Source organism: Trichechus manatus, unplaced genomic scaffold (assembly GCF_000243295.1).
Source record: "Trichechus manatus latirostris isolate Lorelei unplaced genomic scaffold, TriManLat1.0 scaffold00054, whole genome shotgun sequence".
In the NCBI taxonomy this organism is placed as follows: domain Eukaryota; kingdom Metazoa; phylum Chordata; class Mammalia; order Sirenia; family Trichechidae; genus Trichechus; species Trichechus manatus.
Window position 1 is genome coordinate 5,791,898 of NW_004443990.1, and position 19,584 is coordinate 5,811,481.

Here is a 19,584-nt window from a genome sequence, read left to right on the forward strand (position 1 = left end):
TGTGAGTGTATGTGTGTGTGTGTGTGTGTGTGTGTGTGAGAGAGAGAGAGAGAGAGAAAGGCAGGCTAAGTGGGAGAGGAGAGAAGCAGAGAGGGAAAGTAGGGAGGGGAGACTACCACTGAGCCCCCACATCTCAAACATTGGGCAAACTTGTCTCTTTTAATCTTTACAACCCCCCATAGATGAAATCGAGGTCCCTGGATACTGCATGTGGTTTGCACTCAGCTGCTAACCGAAAGGTTGGAGGTTTGAACCCACCTAGCAGCGCCACAGAAGAAAGGCCTGACAATCTGTTCCCGTAAAGACTACAGCCAAGACAATCCTATGGAGCACCGTTCTACTCAGAAACACATGCAGTTGCTGTGAGTCGAAATCAACTTGACGGCAATGGGTTTGGTTTTTGGTTCTGGCAGAAATTACATCCCCACTTAACAGACAAGAAACGAGGCTCAGAGCAGTAAAATCACTACCCCAAAGTTACAACAGTAATGGCAAACAGGGGCATCTGGATTCAAATTCGTATCTACCTGATTCCAAAGTCTATAATTGTTCAGCTTCATCACACGTAATCCGGATAACTTTCAAGCACCTCATAATAAACGCCAATGGTTTCCCTCTGTTCTTTCAACAGGGAAAAATGAACCCACACACAAGTTCTTCCTGTCCAAGGGTCTGATTTCTCAACATTAGAGATGTCTGTGCTGGGGCTGAAAGCCGTTGGACCCGTTTTCACTCCCCAGACTGACTGATCACAAACAGCAAGTCTGGAGGAGAAGTGCCTGGTGCCCACCTAGTCCCCTCACCCCGGGAAGACTCATGGCACTTATAAGCCTGGACTCAAGAATGCTGTCATTGGCTTCTGAAAACCACAGACCCTACCTGATACTTCACACTCAGCAGGTCCACCGCTTTTCTCAAACCCAAAGGCAGACAGAAGAACAGGTGAGAAGATTAAACACAAAGGGCATATACTCGATTTTTACCCTCCTGTCACCCTTCCCTTCTCTGGGGCACCTATACACAGCTACCCTCTACTCAAGACCTACCTGAGAATCTACCTGTTCCAGAAAAAGCCTTGTTGATGAGCTCCATCCTGCCCAGATATCCCCTTAGTCCTATTAAGTTTTTACTGTAGTGTGGAAATAGCTAAATTACACTAGGCTGCAGGGGAATAATGGGTTCCACATAACACAGTGCTCAGATAACTGAATGTACTCTCTTTAAAAAAAAAATAAAAAAAAACCAAACCTGTTGCTTTCAAGCGGATTCCAACTCATAGCGACCCTAAAGGACAGAGTACAACTGCACCACAGAGTTTCCAAGGAGCGGCTGGTGGGTTCAGACTGCCAATCTTTTAGCTAACAGCCAAGCTTCTTTAACCACTGTGCCACCAGGGCTCCATTCTCTTAAAGTCCACTTTAAAAAGAAAAATAATAGTTTTACCATGTGAAAATCCTTCTGATGATTGGCACAGCCCTCCCTCTGATACAGAAGATTCATTCGTTCTGCCACTATTTACTGAGCGCCAACTATGGCCCAAAGGAGCTCTAGTGGTGCAGTGGTTAAGCTCTCTAATGTGAACTGAAAGGTCATGGTTCAAACCCACCAGTCGCTCTGTAGGAGAAAGATATGGCAGTCTGCTTCTGTAAAGATCACAGCCTTGGAAACCCTATGGGGCAGTTCTACTCTGTCCTATAGGGTCGCTATGAGTCAGAATCGACTTGACAGCAACAGGTGTTACTATGGCCCAGATGCTGGGCGAGTCCTGGAGCTGCGTGGTGAGTAAATACAGTCCCAACCCCATGTTGTTGGAGCTGACAATGTACTGAGAACCAGGAGATAACAGGTAATTTGCTTCTTGATAAGCCATGGTTCCCCCTTTCATACCCCCATTTTAGATTCTCTCAGTTCTTTTTTTTTTTTTTAATGATACTGTTTGTAATTCTTTTTATTATCTACTTGCTTGTTCTTGGCTGGTCCTCCTCCTAAAACTTAAGCTACACATGGGCGGGGGTCTTGTCTGTTTCATTCACTGATATGCCCTCCGTCCCTAGTATAGAGTCCGGCATTCGGAAGATACTTAGTCAAAATCCGCTGAAGGAATCAATGAACAAATGAACGATGCAGAGGCTGTAGATGATGCCTTCTAGGCCTAATGAGGAAGGATGGCTGTTTACCTGACTAAAGAGTCCCACATTGTGGTGCTTTTTAAGATCGAAGGCTTTTTGTTTTTATAGGTTTCTCCCCCTCCTGTTTTACACTGAGTTTATTACCATCTTCTCACCCCTTAATATTCACTATAAATTCAAAAGCCAGAAAATCAAGTTTATTAGAATCACGTGCAAAGGAAAAGGAGCAAAAACTTAAACGAGGATGTGAAAAGCTCTCCTAAGAAGCTAAATACACTCAAGAAACAGGTGAGTGGATCAACACATTAAAAATACATTTTAATAAACATCAGTTCAATTATATTGGGACAATTTCCAAACAGTATCTCCTAAAAATAAAAAAAAGTTTTCCTTATTCAAAAATGTTTAAAGAGTTCATCAGCAAGGTCCAAGCAGAGGAATTCCCTTTTGACCCAGATCAGTTCAACTTTTTCCATCAAAGCCAGAGCGACCTGAAGGTCAAGTCCACAAACGGGAAGCATCAGACTAACTGGAGTTAACCTGAGGTGTATTTTGCTGAAAACTACTTGAAAGTGAATCTTCATCTTCATGGTGAGAGGATCCAGGAAGGACTTTTCACAAGTTGTGTCCTCCCCAGGGGAGGTAAAAGAACTGAGTCGTAAACTCGTCTAGAGGACAGCTGGGAAAGATGGAAGGGGAAACTGGAGAGAAAGCGGGGGGGGGGGGGGGGGGGGGGGTGTGTAAGACTGAGGGAAGAAGCCTTTTCACTGGCAGGGTTACTGCCAGATAGGACTAAAGAGGCAACTCCAGAGGCCAAACTCCTGAGGTCTGAGGGTGAAAATAACAATAGCAACTTACGTTTATGAAGCACCTGCTCTGTTTCAGGTGTCACCCTCTTAACAATTCTATGTGGTAGGGACCATCATTACTTTCATTTTGCAGATAAAGAAAAAAAGTGAGGGAGAAAGAGGTTAAATGATCTGCCTACGGTTACAGAGCTAGAAAACAGATGAACCGGATTTGACTCCAGACAGTCTGAGTGTAAAAAAAACTACGTCCTTATCAGGCGGGGCCCCAGTGGCACAGTGGTTTAAGCGTTTGGCTACTAACCAAAAGGTTGGCAGTTTGAATCCATTCCTTGAAAACCCTATGAGGCCACTATCAGTCAGAATCGACTCAACAGCAACAGGTTTGGTTTTTGGTTTTGTTACCAGGCAATTTTCTAAACCAGGGTTCAGCAAACTATGGCCCATGGGCCAAATCCAGCAGTCTCTCAGATTTGTAAATAAAGTTATCCTGGAATACAGCCAAGTCCATTCACTTATTGTTTATGACTCCTGTTATAATGGCCAAGTTGAGTAGTTGTGACAGAGCCTACCTGCCTAGGCCACAAAGCTGAAAACAGTTACTCTCTGGCCCTTCAGAGAAATGTCTGCCAACCACTGTGCTAAACAGAAGTGATTCTCAACTCTTCTACCCAAGCACTCCCAATAGTCAAGTAAATTAAGGGACGGCCCAGCACGACTGGGGCAGAGGCTGATACAGCCAGCTGCAATCCTAAAATGTCTTGAAGTCTCACAATTTTTCCAAAAAACCCCACAAAATTTGCATTCGATGCCATAAGGTTTGTTCTAATATAAACTGTCCTCACCAAACAACCATCAAGGAAAAGTCACACTCCTGGAAGATGTGTCACGGTAAACCCATGGCACTGCAAAGCACTGGACACGCCATCTCAGATTCCGAAGAAGATGACCCCGGCCCAGGTGGAGTCACAAACCCAGGACTTCTCACCAGAAGGTCAGATTTGCACCTCAGACCCACTGCTATCTGGCTGAGGGGTCTTGAGCACATCATTTATGCTTTCTCAGCTTTGCTATCCTAACTTTAAAGTGAGGATAATCCTACCTACCTCACAGGGCTATTGGGAGAACTGTAAGACAATTCCATAATAGAGTCCCTGAATCTGAACACATCGATGCTCAATTAGTTGGAATGGCCAGCTGTGACATCAAAAAATCCTTTTTGCTATTAAAACAGATCTACTAATAAAGGAAATGCGCTGGTCTCTTTAAAGGATGAAAAAAAAAATTTTCCGTATCATAAAATCTACAAGCTCCCCTCATCTTGCGAACTATTCTAGCATATTATCTCCCTGAGGCTCACCCTGCCCCTCTGCCACTCCATAAGAAAGTCAAGAATAAGACGCCTGTATCTGATCATTCCACACTCTCATTTATTTTTCCTTAAGTGAAAAGCACCTTTTTTTCAAATACTAACCCACTACTAACAATAAGCAAGTCTGAAAATATTTACCTCTACCCCCAATTAGAAAAGACCGTTAGCAACCTCAACAACCAAACTCTAATTTACAACTAATCCACTTCCACAAATTACATCTTCTACTACAGACCACCTAAAAACGACTTCCTGTAAACAAACCACTCTGCTGGGTTTTTAATCTAATTAAACCGTTATTTTGCTCTTTGACTACAAGAAGCTCACTTTTCACTAAACTTGGGCAGAATTTTTTATTTTCAATAGGCACAGAAAGAATCCCCAAGTAGGAGTCCAAAGAGGAGCCGAAAGGGGTCCTGTGCCCCAAGTCAAGGATGAGCCACTCGCTGGCCCTCAGGGTGGTGGGGAGGTGGAGGGGCTTCAGGTCTGTCTGTCCTGCCCTCCTCCAGCCACTTGCTTATTTAACACATACTAACCTGTCCCCAGAGCACTGTGGTGCAGTGGTTAAGAGATCAGCTGCTAATCAAAAGGTCTGCAGTTCAAATCCACCAGCCACTCCCTGGAAACCCTATGGCACAGTTTTACTCTGTTTTATAGGGTCACTATGAGTCCGAATCAACTCCACGGCAATGGGTTTGGTTTTGGTTTGACCTGTCGCCAGCTGCAGAGTTAAATCAGGAAGGCAGATTGTAAATAGGTATTCTGGAACACACCGGAAGGAATACCTAAATCTCCCTGGAGGTCCTCAAGGAAGGTTTCCTCCCTTTCAGAGTTTTAGGCCAAGTGTCTGAACTTCCCCATCTCCCCTCAATTTAGGAAGACCAGCTCATTCTGGTTTGCAAGTCTCTGGAAACCCCTAAGTCCAGGCATATTGGGATAGCTGGTCACCCTATCTTCATCCTGCCGATTCTTTCTCCCTATAACCAGGAGTCTGTCAATAATATTTACTACATTTGCCTGCCATGTGTTTGTTGTCTTCCATCTGTCTCCCACCCCCACCCAGCACCTGCCACAAGTAATCTTGAACCTTTCACAGTAACCACACCACCACCCAAGTTCCTCCATCCTGGAAAGCCCAGGCCATACGAACACTCCATGAAGAAGAAAGGACCATCCCCTGGATTGCAAAGCGGATGTGGATTTAAGGCAAATCAAATCCCACTTTGCCAAGAGCTCAACTCAAGGAAGACAACGCAAAGTGGAGAAAAATGGCAGTAACATACACAAATTCAATCTATCAATCTCCTATTTATTTTATGCATAGTTTTCTTGGTGCTTATTAAGGCCGGCTCTCCCTCCACCATTTAATCTCTGCTTCCATTTCATTCTTAGAGGCCTGTGATTATTCTAATTCAGCATTTGGATGACTTCATTTCCGCTCAAGTACACCCAGGTCAACTTGGATAGAAAAGAAAGAGGAGGAGAAGAAAAATAATCAGCTAAAAGCTATTAAATATCAGCTGTGCGCCTCATGATTGGTTTTAAAGGCAGTGGTGAGGTTAGCAACAGTCAGGAGCCCAACCATTCTGCCTCTTCCTGCATATTAACATTTTTCTGGGGCTCTCATTGTTACGGCTTCGAAAGTAAATAAAGTACAGATTGGAGGCCCACTTTTAGCTAATTCACAAATACCAACCTGAGCTTAAAGAGCTATAAAAATTTAGAGGGTGGTAACTTGACAAACCCGACCTTTCTACAGAGACTAATTCTACGAGGACAAAAGAAGGGGGGGGCGGGGGAAAAGGAAGGAAGAAAGAAACGCAGGTAGGACCCATGTAATGGGGTATCCTATTGGCAGGATGGGGGTGGGTAGAATCTCCATATCAAAGTCCACTCCATGAAACAATGGAATTGGATGTCTACGCCAGGTCTAAATGAACTGAGCTTTCTCTTCCATAAGAACCACTCCTTGCACCCACTGGCACAAGCCTGAACCATGATTTCTCGTACACTTTCAGTTCCCACTGAACTAAGTCCGGGGAGAAAAAGGCTTTCTTTCTCATGCAAACTACTCCATTGTAACTGACGTCCACAGAGGCGGCCAGGAGGACTTTGGAAGGTGAGCTGGTGGGAGAACTTAATACCCCTCCCTGGGCTCATTAACTCCTTCCTGCCCAAGGGCTCCCCTTCTGCTGGCCTTCCTCTTCTAGGCCCAGCAGAAAAATTAAATGAAGCTAAGCCATACTGGGTAACACAATTAAACAGTGAAGCCAGGAAGTTTGGGCATTGTTCCTCTACCTACTATGCATATGAACACAGCTTCTGATTAGCATAATCTCAAAGTTTCCCCAGCTTGCTACCCTGAAGGCATTCTATTTTTCTATTTGTATATTTTAAAACACTGTTAACAGAGCAATAATAATGTCTGATGCATTTGCCTAACAACAGCTGGCTATATTTTATACACTAAGAGGGAAATGGGAACTTTTCCTAGAAACCCACTATAGCAGAGGATCCTTTTTTGTTGTTGTTGTTGTTTTGTTTTTTTAAGCAAAAAGTGAGGATTTAGGAGAACTGAGGTTGGGGGCTTAATCTACTTCTAACTCGAACCTCCCTCCCTCTGGCTGCACCAGAAATCGGTCTAGGTAGGAGAAGTTCACCAGGAAAACACAAAGTTGTTTAGCAGGAAGGTTTACCTGCAAAGCACCAAGGATCATATTACCTGTGGAGACTGTTTGTTTGCCTGCTGCCACCTGGCCTAGAAGGCAGAGGCAGGCAGATGAGGCAAAATTCTTGTCTTCTAACTTCGACTTTTCTCACGGAGCAGCTCTGCCTGGGGGTGGGAGAGGGGGAGCACAAATACAATCCCCACCTCTGTGTGACACACTTTTAAAGGGAGATATTGACACAAGCCAGACAGAGAATTAATAAAACACGGGGATAGTGTTGGCCTTGTTCTGGACTACTGTAGGAAGAAAATTTAAACACATAAGTAGCCTTCAATATGGCTGGCCAGCTAGGGGAGAGTAAATGGCCCTTCCTGGTCAGCCCTACAGTTATAATTCAAGAAAGTCTGAAGAACATAAAGACTCTCCAGAGAAAAGGCACACAGATGACAGGCGCGGCCTGGGGAAGCAGACATTTTCCAGTCAGTCCACCTGTACAAACCACTTCAGAAGACAAGTGCCTCATGGAGCTTTGATGCCCACAAAGGACAGGGAAAACTTTTGTTTTCCAGGCCTTGTCTGAGAGAACCACACACAGTACAGAGCTCTGTTTATCTACAACACACATTTGGAAGAGATAAAATTCTACCTCAGGATCACAGTCCACTCTGAGGAGTATGTTAACTTGCTTATTTACTTTCTCACAAATCTCTTGCCTTTCAAATTTCAAAGGCTTTATAATATTTTCATTCTAGGTATCACCCTCCTCACACATACAGTATCAAAAGGAGTTATCTGAGCAGCAGCCGTGGACGCCACCATCACACCTGCACAGAAAACCTGGAGCTGGAAAATAATAGGTGTAAAACACTTCCTCAGAATATGCTCTCTGACAAGTCCCCTCACAAGTGGAATAAATGAGATGATCTCATTATATTAAAAAGTCAATTCATTCTGGTTTTCAATTATTTTTTTTTCAAAAAGCTTTCAAGCACCATTCTCTCCAGCTCACATTAACTTTTACAAGCCCACATACCACCCAAATCTGACACAAAGGTCTGGAAGGACTCTTTTCACCTCATTTCCACAGAGCTCCCATTTGAGGAGACCTAAAGAGCTATAACCTTCCAAACCGTTTCCTTCGGGTCCTTTTGTTCTCATCCACCACAGTGAGAAGCCGGCACAGGAAAGGGTTAAAGCCCTCATGTCAAAACCACAGACTCGGGCACTGGCCCAGAAGGGACATGGGAACCAGGGCAGCCGAGTGATAAAGGCCGGATTGTAGCAGCCCACTGAATTGGAAATGACTTGTAGGCCTAATGAAACAGAACTTTGGCAGTAAGACAGAATGAAAGGAATGAGACAATAAAAGGCAGGAACAAAGGGTGCAGAGTTGTTTCAGCTTAGCAAAATAAGCTCACTTTGTTGTTGGGGAAAGCCAAAGCCGATTAGGATAAACCAATGACTAAGCATAAGTCTTCCAAACTAATTACACAGTTCACCATGTGAAGTATAATTGGAAGCCTCCAAACCCGGGCTGCTTTGCTTTCACAGGAGTTACATAAAGTGAGAACTACCTAGCGAGCTCGGCACGGAGCAGCCCTATCATCGCAGCAAACAGCTGAAAGGGGCAGGACTGCTCCATCCAGCACGAAGCGGAGGATTCATTACGTTTAAAGGCCTCTTTTTGATCTCCAAAATCCTGTAAGTGAGAATTTAAGAAACCAGTAGTTGAAGAAGGGACCTAAAGGGGAGAAGGAGCAAATCCACGTCTGCAGTTTCTTTGATCCCAGTGCACTTTAATTAACCAAGCTGGGCTACTCCAATGGCTGTGTGTGGAGAGAACAGTGGAGAACAGGCCGATTCACTGTCTGGGTCTCCACATGAATATCTAGAGCATCAGTGACGTGCCATTTCTTGGAATGGTCTATATACATCATTCCTGTCTGTGTGAAATCACAAGCACAGATAACGTCCACTGGGAAAGCCAAGCCAGGAAAATAAATTACTGTATATCAACATTTTTGACAAATGAACAAAACCTGCTCCCTCTGAGCAATGGGCTTCTTGGTGGTGAAGTGGGTGACGGGTTTTATACACAGAGAAAAGAGGCCAAGAGTAGATCATGCAAAAGCAAGTGACAATATGAGCTCTACTCAGCACAGTCTGTGTGATATTAGACAACTTATTTACCTTTCTGAACATCAGTTTCTCCATCTACACACTAGATGTGCTACACACCTTCACTTGCTTGTCATCCTTGAGAAGCAAACTTTAAAAACCCATTTAAAAGCTTAGCACAAAGCACACGTAGCTTTAATTCAGAAACTCCAATACTCAGTAAAACTATCTTCATAGTAAAATCTGAACCTCACAGTTCTGAGTCTTCATTAACTTAGATCTAGCACATGTAATAGGGAGTTGGAAATAATCGACAGCTTTTCTGGGTCTTACTCACTGGATGCAGATTCCAGTTTATAAATAGTAGCTTTTTCCAAATAAAGAATCCCTTTAGTGTCTCTGGAGCCCTGGTGGTGCAGTGGTTAAGTGTTAAATCTGCTAACCAAAAGGTCAGCAGTTCAAATCCACCAGCTGCTCCTTGGAAACCCTATGGGGCACTTCCACTGGGTCCTATAGGGTCGCTATCAGTCGGAATTGACTTGATAGCAATTGGTTTGGTTTTTGGTTTTACTGTCTCTGTACCTCAAAGTCCAGAAATTAACTCTACCGTGGCTAAAGCTGTTTTGGTTATTATACCATGTTCATTACTATTGATAATATCTTGTTGTTGGTTACTGCCTATAGATACCTTTTATTTATGAATAGATGGGTGGACGGATGGATGTTGTTAGCTGCCTTCGAGTTGACTCTAACTCATGGTGACCCCCTATGTCTCAAGAGTAAAATTACTCCATAGGGTTTTCAAGGCTGTGATCTTTTGGAAGCAGATCATCAGGCCTGACCTCCAAGGTGCCTCTGGGTGTGTTTGAACTGCCAACCCTTCAGCTAGCAGTCGAGTGCTTAACAATTTGTGCCACCCAGAGATAAAACCAAAAACCAAACCGGTTGCCACTGAGGCGATTCCAACTCATAGCGACCCTACAGGACAGAGCAGAACTGCCCCATAGGGCTTCCAAGGCTATAACCTTTATGGAAGCAGACTGCCACATCTTTCTCCTGCAGAGCACAGAGCAGCTGGTGGGTTCAAATGGCTGACCTTTCAGTTAGCAGCCGAGAGCTTTAACCATTGTATCACCAGGGCTCCTTCCCAGGTAGATAAATAGGTTTAAACACTTTCTATATTACTGATTTTACAAGCTTGAAACCAACTTTAGAAATAATCTAGTCCATGGGATGGTAAACGATAGCCCACAGGCCAAATCTGGCCTGCCATCTGTCTTTGTAAATAAAGTTTTATTGGAATACTGCCACATTCACTCATTCACATGTTGTCTATGGCTGCTTTTGCACTACAACAGCAGAAATGAGTAGTGATGACACAGACCATACGGTCCATAAAGCTGAAAATATTTGCTATCTGGCCCTTCACAAATTTTCCATCCCTGATCTAATGCAACTCCTTCCTCCAGATGAGAAATCAAGGCTGGTAAAGAAGCGACTTGGCAAGATGTCACCGCAGGACAGTCGCACAGTCAGGCCCAGCCAGAGGGGCTGGAATGCCTTCTACTTTACCTTCTCCATGATGGCACCACAGCAGCCACCCAGGGGTGAGGACGGCCATCCCAAGTTAGCAGAATCCTTTGCCAATGGCCTTTCTTCATGATCTCATCTTAAATATAAACAAGTAATGACACCCCTAGCCCAGGGGGTAAATCTTCTGGGAGGAAGGTGGGAGACAAGCACAAAAGGGTTTGAAAGCCTCCAATTTCAGTTATTTAAAGCAACTTGGTGTGTCATTCTGTGCCCCTACACTTAGAGTAATGACACAGTTAAACTCTCTTAGCTCAGCTCCTTGATAGCAGTCTTACCCATTCTGATTGCCACCTGAAATAAACAGCTGAAGCAGCTGCCACCTCAGGCAGGATGAGAAGAGGGACGACAGAAACAACCAAGAGGGAAATCTGAAAAGAGGGTGGCAAAGCCTGAGTGGAGGCCGTGGGAGGAAGGAAAATTCTAGACTTGGAGGAAAAGGAGCTAGGGTGTGAACTCTGGCTCCTGTACTGTCTTACCTGGGTGACCTTTGCTGAGACTTAACCTCTCTGACCCTTAATGTCCATCTGTGTCCAATGGGCTTGATGATACCCAACAGCAGAGAACCGCTGTGCAAAGGAAATGAGGTGACGTACGCCCAAGTTCCCAGCACTGTCTCTGGGTATACCGCAGGGACACAATCTCTTCTTCTGCTTAGCATGTTCCCCACCCTAAGTCCATCCGGTAGATCAGCAGTTGGAACAGAGCCCAAAGTTCAGGCTCTGTTATCACACAAGTCTGGAGAAGCAATCTGCATCCAGTGCTACCTCTCAGGGGGCTAGAGGTAGCTGTGAATTCAAGTCAAGGATTGAATCCCACTGAGACTCAGTTTAGCAAACTACAAAATGGGCACTACCACCACCAGCCTCCCACAGAAGAATTAAATGAGATAATACAAGTGAACAGCCTGGCCTACTCTCCTACACTTAGTAAGTACTCACTAAATCATAAACTTACACCTCAGCGAAGTTGCAGCTGGTATGAAGAGAGCCCAAAACAACAATGTGTGTGTGCGTGTTACACTTCATACAAGTGCACACGTGTGTGCATACACGTGTACACATGTGTGGTCTTGCTTCTTTCAACCAGAATATAAACTACCACAAGGTAGAGTCAGTTTGTCAATTTACCTGTTACCTCTTTTCATAGCTGTTGGATTTACTCATTGCCCCAAAGACCCAGCAACAGAGTCTCTTCTGCTTTCATCCTGAGAGGTGGCAGGCCCTGCCCAAGGAGACGCAAACGTAACACTAGCCACCAGCCAAACGAGAAATCAGCGACTCTGAAGACAGACCCAGACAATATGCAGGGCATATGTATGAAATAAGCTAAGAAAACACGAGTATAGAGAGGTTTATGGTTTCCAAACATTCAGAAGCCTCTTTAGCCCTTTTAATAAAACACCCGATAGGTTTACAGATCCTACCGGAATCCACAAACGTTACTGCAAAATTAACTGAGCAGCTTCAGACTGGGCAAGTGCCAGGCAGGGAAGATGGTTTCTGACGGCCTCTCAGACAAAAGGAGGACTGTTCTCAGGGCAGCAACAGTTGCCATTGCAGGCGTGGCCGAAGCTCGCAGGGCCTCCCACAGCCTTGCGGCTGATGCACTGAGTCACAAATTACAAGTGTTAATGAAGACAGAGATAGAGAAAGAGAGGAGGGGAGAGAGAGAGAGAAAGGGACAGCAAGAAAGAAGGAAGAAAGGGAAGGAGGGAAGGAAAGAAGGAGGGAAGGAGGGAGGGAGGGAAGAAAGGAGGGAAGCAGGGAAGGAGGGGAGGAATAGAAGCAATAGAAACCAAGGGTTGGGAATTAAGAATGGGAATGCGGAGCGAGATATACTATGTGTTGGCAAGTATAAACCTGTTTGAATACTCCAACAGCCCATCTGGGCAGCATCAACTTCCCTGACACCCACAAATAGGCTCATGAGATTCCAAAGCAAGTTATGGCTTGAAAAAGAAATCCTACCTCATGTTTGCAAACACTACCCCAGCCTTGTTTTAAAGGCAGAACAGTAGCAAAGAGGAATTATGCTCCAGAGCCCTTCATGACACAAGCTGGACTTGTCTCCTTTAATTATGTCCAATCTCTCTCCCCAGGCAGGGTGGGGCTGGGTGAGGACACAATCCCCTTAGTTTAAATCAGTTTGAAGAGATGTACTGGAGTGTACGTGGTCACCAACATACTTAGCTAGTCTTTAAAACCCGGCCTGAAAGAAATCAGCCCTCAATGGGCAAAGGCAGAGTACAGTGGGGAAGGCGTTTCAAAGCCATCCTGGAAGGGCAGTGAGAGCCATTCCCAATGCTTGGCTAGGCTGGAGGAGCTGGCTTCTCTTTGCTGCGTGGTCTCCCAACCATGCAGAGACAGGAAAGTTTCCCTTCTCAGGCTAACGAAAGGTTATGGCCCTAATCCCAGACAGCCAGCTCCTAGACAGACACACCTGGGGTCATAGCTACTCATCGCCTTGGGCAAACAAGCAGAAAGCACAGAACCTGCAGACCAGCCAGGGAGCGGCAGGGCCTTTATACCACCCATGGCAAGCGGCACAGCTGCTGCCGGAGGCAATGAGTGGCAGAGCTTAGAACAGGAGCAGTGTCTTCTCAGGTCCCCCAGCAGCACTCAGCCACATCAGCCCTACAGCAGGGAGGACACAGACCTGCTGCTGTGCACAGGAAGACTGCCCCACACCTGGGCTCCCAGGATATCTCCCAACTACTCAAAGATGCAGGAAGTGGAGAGCACCCGGCAGTGGCCAGCTCAGCCACTCACTTGCCGGTTGCTGCTGAGGCGACTCTGACTCATGACAACTCTCTGTCAGAGTAGCACTGTGCTCCACAGGGTTTTCAATGGCTGGTTTCTCAGAAGCAGATCACCAGGTCTTTCTTCTGAGGCAACTCTGGATGGACTCGAACCTCAGCCTTTCGGTTAGCAGCCAAATGTGCTCACCATCTGTACCACTCAGGGATTTCTGTCAGTTTCCTTGGGCCTGCCTTTCTCATGGGAGCCAGATGAGGATATCACACAAAAGCCAAAAAGGGTCAGCACCCCACAGGCTACCCTGTTTGAGCTCTGGGGCAACAGAGTCATCTGGGAAATGTGCCTCCTTCCAGAAGAACCCACTCTCGAAGATATCGTCTCCCCCACCAATAGAGAGAGGCTGAATTAAGCACAACATCACGGTTACCTATGCTGTCTGTCTGTCTGTCACATACACTCCCACTGTTTCCTGACTGATTTAGGGCTCTCTGTGTAGGTCCCCCGCCTGCTCCAGCAGCAGAGCTCAGGGGATAATTTCACTGCTGTCTCACAGACATTCGAGTTGGAGAATGCTGACAGGTACAGACCCAGTATCTTTCCAGCATCTCCCTGGGCATTTGACAAGAGAGGGTTCAGCTGCAAAGGGCCCTGGGGGTCCTCATCTCTCAGTGCATTTTCCAGAAAGACACAGGATGAAGCTCAGCACTGACTCACAGCCGCCAGCAGCTTCTGTGGGAGCTCCTGCCACATCTGAGTCACAGCCCCGCATCCCTCCCCAGCCGCTGCCACCGCCAGCTCCCAGCCCAGTCCCCACGTGGCCAGCAAACGCCAGCAAAACCGCACTAAAAGGCCACTCTGTCTGCTCCTGCAGGCACATGGAAAATGTGCCAACCACAAGCTGGACTCTTCCATCCAGTTCCTGCTGAAGTTCACTTAAAGCTTTACGACCGAATTCAAGGACGAGGTTTCTGAGGCCACAACTGTGGCAAAGGCAGGGCCCACAGCAGCCCAACCTCACGCAGCGCTTACCTTGCCAAACTGCTCGAAGTATTGCTTTACGTCTTCCACTACTGTGTTCGCAGATAGTCCGCCTACAAATATTTTCTTTGTTCTCGTGACCATCTGCAAGAAATGACAAGAGGGGGACATGGGTTACCAGGTTATCTGAACTCACACTTGATAAGATGCCGAAACCAGCCACTCTCCCTATTTCTCCAGGAAGGCAATTTTAGATATCTTCAAACTGTACGCAGTGGGCCGTTAGGAGACTAACGATACTGGAGACAGTCACTCTGGACGTGCTAGGCATTCAGGCTGCAACCTAACAGCTCGCATTTCATACAGACACACGCAGACTTCAGGGCCTTTTCCACCATAAAATACAGCCTCATTCCGATTTATGTGGATACACAGAAAAGTTACACGTCAAAACTATTTAAACCTAAGGATTTGAACAAAACAGAACTAAATGCATAAAAACCTGCATGCCCAAAAAGCACCCATATACTAGTAAGTGCAGCACTATTCAAAATAGCCAAAAGGTAGAAACAACTCAGGTGTCCGTTAAGAGATGAACAGCTAACAAAATGTAGTATATACAGACAACGGAACACTACTCAGCTGTACAGAGAAATGAAGGTCTGTACTTGCTACAACATGGATCAGCCTTGAAAACGATGTGCTGAGAGAAATCAGTCAGACACAAAAGAACAAATACTGTATGACCCCACGTATATGAAATATCTAGAATAGGCAAGTGTATACAGATCAAAGTTTATTCATGGTTACCAGCGGCAGGTGGGTGGAAGAGAGAAAGGGGAACTCAATGTTTAGAGGACACTGAGCTCCTGTTAAGGGTGATGGAAAAGTTGGGGGACAGATAAGGATGATGACTGAACAGCATGATGAACATAATTAACGTCACTGACCTGTACATGTGAAGATTGCAGAAATGTCAAGTTTTGTTATACATATATTTGCCACAATAAATTTTAAAAAAGAAAATGGATAGTAGTAATGGTTGCACAGCATGATGCCTGTAATTAATGTCACTGAATTGCACACTTAAAAATGGTTAAAATGGCAAATGTTTGATTACATGCATTCTACCACAATTTAAAAAAAATTAGTAAGGAACTCACAAGCAATTAAAAAACATGGATGGATTGTCTACACTGAGCCAGGTGAGATTGTAGGTGCTGGTATACAGCTGGGAACAAGATATACTAACCTTGTACCCATCGACCACCCTCCAGGCTTTGTCCTCAATACCCTTCCTTTTTTATTTCTCATGATTGCCCTTAATTCAGCCCACACTTTAGTCAAGCTCAGCTAATCCCCAGACTTCCACAATTATGTTCACACAGCCTCTCCCCTCCTCAGAATGCCTCTGCACTCCTAAATCTCCCCCTGACAAGTTGCAACCATCCTCCAAGATCCAACTCAAATCCTACCTTCTCCAAACTTCAAAATATCAACAGTCACCCTAGTCAGAAGCTACCCAACCCTCCCCCTTCTGAAATCCCACTACACTGTACTCTCACCCCCGTAACAGCACACACACACTTTCCAACTGTGCAAAAGTCACTGATAAACATGTCTTTCTTACTTCCTTCCCCAGGCTGTAAAGCTCCTGATTCCTGTAGGTACCCTCCACCATGCCAAGTAGAGTGGCAGGTACAGAGAAGAGCATGTCAAACATTTATTTGTTTGGTGGCTGCATAAATGAATGAATGTGACCACATTTGAGAATCTCACTGGTTTCAAAGCAAACACAGAAGGAAGCTCATTGATATAAACTATTCAGAGTAAGGACGAAAAATCTTACATGCAGTAGCCAAAAATTAAACAAGGAAATAAATCTTATTTTGAAGACTGAGCGTAGGCTATGTGTTGTTTGAATGAAAATTTTAAAATTACGAAATTCACTGGGTGCAACGTCTCACCAGTTTAAAAAACCAGTTGCCATCAAATCGATTCCGACTCATGGAAACCCCGTGTGTGCAGAGTAGAGCTGTGCTCCTTAGGGTTTTCACTGACTGATCTTTTAGAAGTAGACTTCTAGGCCTTTCTTCCAAGGTGCGTCTGGGTAGACTCAAACTGCCAACCTTTTGATTAATAGTCAAACACTTAACTGTTGGGCCACCCAGGGACATCCTAACCTGTTAATTGCATATAATAAAAACACAGTGTCACATATGTATATTACAACTCAACCCGTGATGTCTCGTACAGGGGCCACGGCTGCCTGGATCACTCTAATCTTCCAGTCTCCTGGCATATCTGCTGAATGAATGAATGAACCAATCCACCTCTGTACAGTAGAGGGAGCCTCAGCAGAGTGATGCCTGGGGGCACCGTGGCTCCTGGCAGGCTGTGAACACTGGAAACCCAGCTTCTGTGTCTAACTGTGGGTAGGACTCACCCCTTAGCCCTGAGTTGCCTCCTCTAGCACTGCCAGGTGCTGGGCCAGAGCTCCAAGCTCCCACCTACCCCTGAACTCACATGAATCCATGAGTATGATCACCATAACAGAGGGAGGCTCCCAGACTTTAGGGAGCTCCCGGGTTAGCTTAAGAGCTCCCAGTGGGGTCATATGCCACAGAGGCAGCTGACTAACCCCAAACTAGAACATCCTTGTTACGGACTTCCTGTAGTGCTTGAAAAGGGCATTGTCCTAGCAACTCTACATAGTGCCTGTTGCCTACTTCCTGGTTCCTGTGACAGCCGTGCCATGGTCTGCACATCTGTTTAAAGCTGTGACTTTCTGGTTTCTTTCCAGATGAATGGGAGATGAGATGACATAAAGTATGTGAGGACACTATGAAGACCCCACAGCACCACCGAGCTCGAAGAATCTCTCATTAACTTTTTTTCTTACGAGTTGCCATTCAAACTATTCTTTCTCATGGCATAGTCCCTGAGTGATGTAAAACAGGCTTGGCTGCTAACCGAAAGATTAGAGGTTGAAGTCCACCCAGAAGTGCCTCAGAAGAAAGGCCTGGTGTTCTACTTCTGAAAAACCAGCTATTGAAAACCCCATTGAGCACAGTTCTACTCTGCACACACGGGGTGGCCATGAGTCAGAATCTACTCCATGGCAACTGATACATCTCATTAACTAGTGGGCATCTTATACTTCCTCCTTATTGTTTATCTCCCTCCTTTTCCATGCCTTAAGTCTCCTGTGGATCAAGGTCACTTTCACGGTGAAACTCCATCAAGTCCTCTTTCTCCAGATTTAAATATCTCCGTATATCACCAATGGCCAAATTTTACTAACCTAACTTTCCTAATGTATTCACTCAATAGATAAATTAAGTGCTAGGTGCCAGAAATTACATTCTAATAGAATGTGGAATTTAATCTTCTATAAAATGGAGATATAATAATTAGCCTACCACCCATTGCTGTCAAGTCGATTCCAACTCATAGCAACCCTAAAGGACAGAGTAGAACTACCCTATACGGTCTCCAGGGCTGTAAATCTTTACAGAAGCAGAGTGTCACATCTTTCTCCCAAGGAGCAGCTGCTGGGTTCAAATCACCGACCTTTCGGTTAGCTGAGCACTTAACCACTGCACCACCAGGGCTCCTTTAGCCTACCACACAAGGTTCTTATTAAGCCTAAATTAAATAACATATGTCGAAGTGTCTAGCTGGGCACCTGGTAGGTGCTGAATAAATGTTCACTGAAACTGAAACCAAAGTGAGTTACTAAATCCATCCTTCAAGCTTAGAAAAATGTACAGCAACAAGACACTTCATACAAAAAGCTTTGATAAATCAACTCTTACTTACTGCCCCACTCTCTTCTACCAGAGTGTCACAAGCACTTTGCTGCGTCTCTTCGTGATTTCAGATTGGTAAACACTCCCAACAGTTTAATTTTAGATTCTTCACTCCTTCTCTAACCCTAACCAAGTCATTAAATAGCTGCAGAGAAACACTAATATGATCTACAAGCGTGCACTAGTGGAGTTCTCTACTTAAAGAAACTCTGGAGAGGCACTCTACAAAACGAACCCCAAGGACTCGTTTATATTTTGGTTAGAGCTGGGTGGGTATAGAGGAGGCCTTATCTATATTCTAAACGTTCACACGGACTCAGAAAATAAAACGACCAATGCGTCTTCGTTCCAAATAACTAAAGTCAACAGAACATTCGTTCCCCAGTAACTTGTTAAAGGAAAAGGTTTCCTCTTCCACCTTTTACCCTCAACAGTTGCCCTATAGTCATAAACCTGCCTCAACAAAGCCCCAAACGTAGCAGCAGACATCCAGCCATAAATCTACACAGTCCCAAAAAGCCTTCAAAATAGGCTGATTTAAAAAAAAAAAAAAAAAAAATTTTGAAATGGCGTATCTTTGGCTATGTGTATTTTCACCAAAAAAAAAAAAAAAAAAAAAAGATGAGAAATTCCAGGCTCCAGACAATGTGTCAAAGTGTCCACATTACTAAAACATCCTCCCCAGGAACCAGCTCAGATCCAGTGAGGGATCTTCCTTTCCAGCAAAGGCTAAACGGAGACTGGTTTAATCAAAGCCTTCCAAACGTGAAAAGGCCAGTGGGAAGATGTGCAACACTTGGTTAGCTGCTCACCGATGTCGCCACTTTGGAGAGGGGGGCACAGCCGGGGGCAGCGGGCTCTGCACAGTGACCCCTCCCACCGGGGGCGTGCTGGTGGAAATGGGAGTCATCGACTTTGGGCATCCTGATGGCACTACTGCTAAATGGGCTGTGGCCTGCTCAACGATTTACATTCTGGTGAGAAAGATAGAAGGCAGAGGATCCTAGAATCATACATTCTTCTCACCATTTCCTTTTCATCTCCATGGCAACTGAGGAGGGCAGGAGGGACTGGTGACTGGGAAGTTAGGTTCATTCTTTCAATAGGACTAAATGAAGGTCCCCAAACTCCCACCATTCTATGCAAGGTGTTTGTGTGTGTATGTGTTTGTAGCAACTCTCTATTGCCATCCCTCACAGTTTTGACTTCTATTTGTCCCAGGAAACATCCAGTACCCTCTGAACTTCAACCTTCTTCTCTGACCTTGGAAAAATGGACCCAGACAAGGTGCCCATTGGCCCCCTGGCTCTACAGTCCTTTGCATTATAAAAAAAAATTCTCCCCACCCCCC

At 45.2% G+C, this 19,584-nt stretch overlaps 1 protein-coding gene across 3 annotated transcripts in view; it reads right to left on the reverse strand.

The window, feature by feature from the left end:
- MSI2 (musashi RNA binding protein 2) overlaps positions 1–19,584 on the reverse strand; it is a 496,891-nt gene that overhangs the window by 320,466 nt on the left and 156,841 nt on the right. For all 3 annotated transcript variants that reach the window (XM_023732734.1, XM_004377894.3, XM_004377895.2), the window contains exon 6: positions 14,473–14,565. In XM_023732734.1, the coding sequence (XP_023588502.1) occupies positions 14,473–14,565 (93 nt within the window). The remainder of the gene's footprint in view (positions 1–14,472; positions 14,566–19,584) is intronic.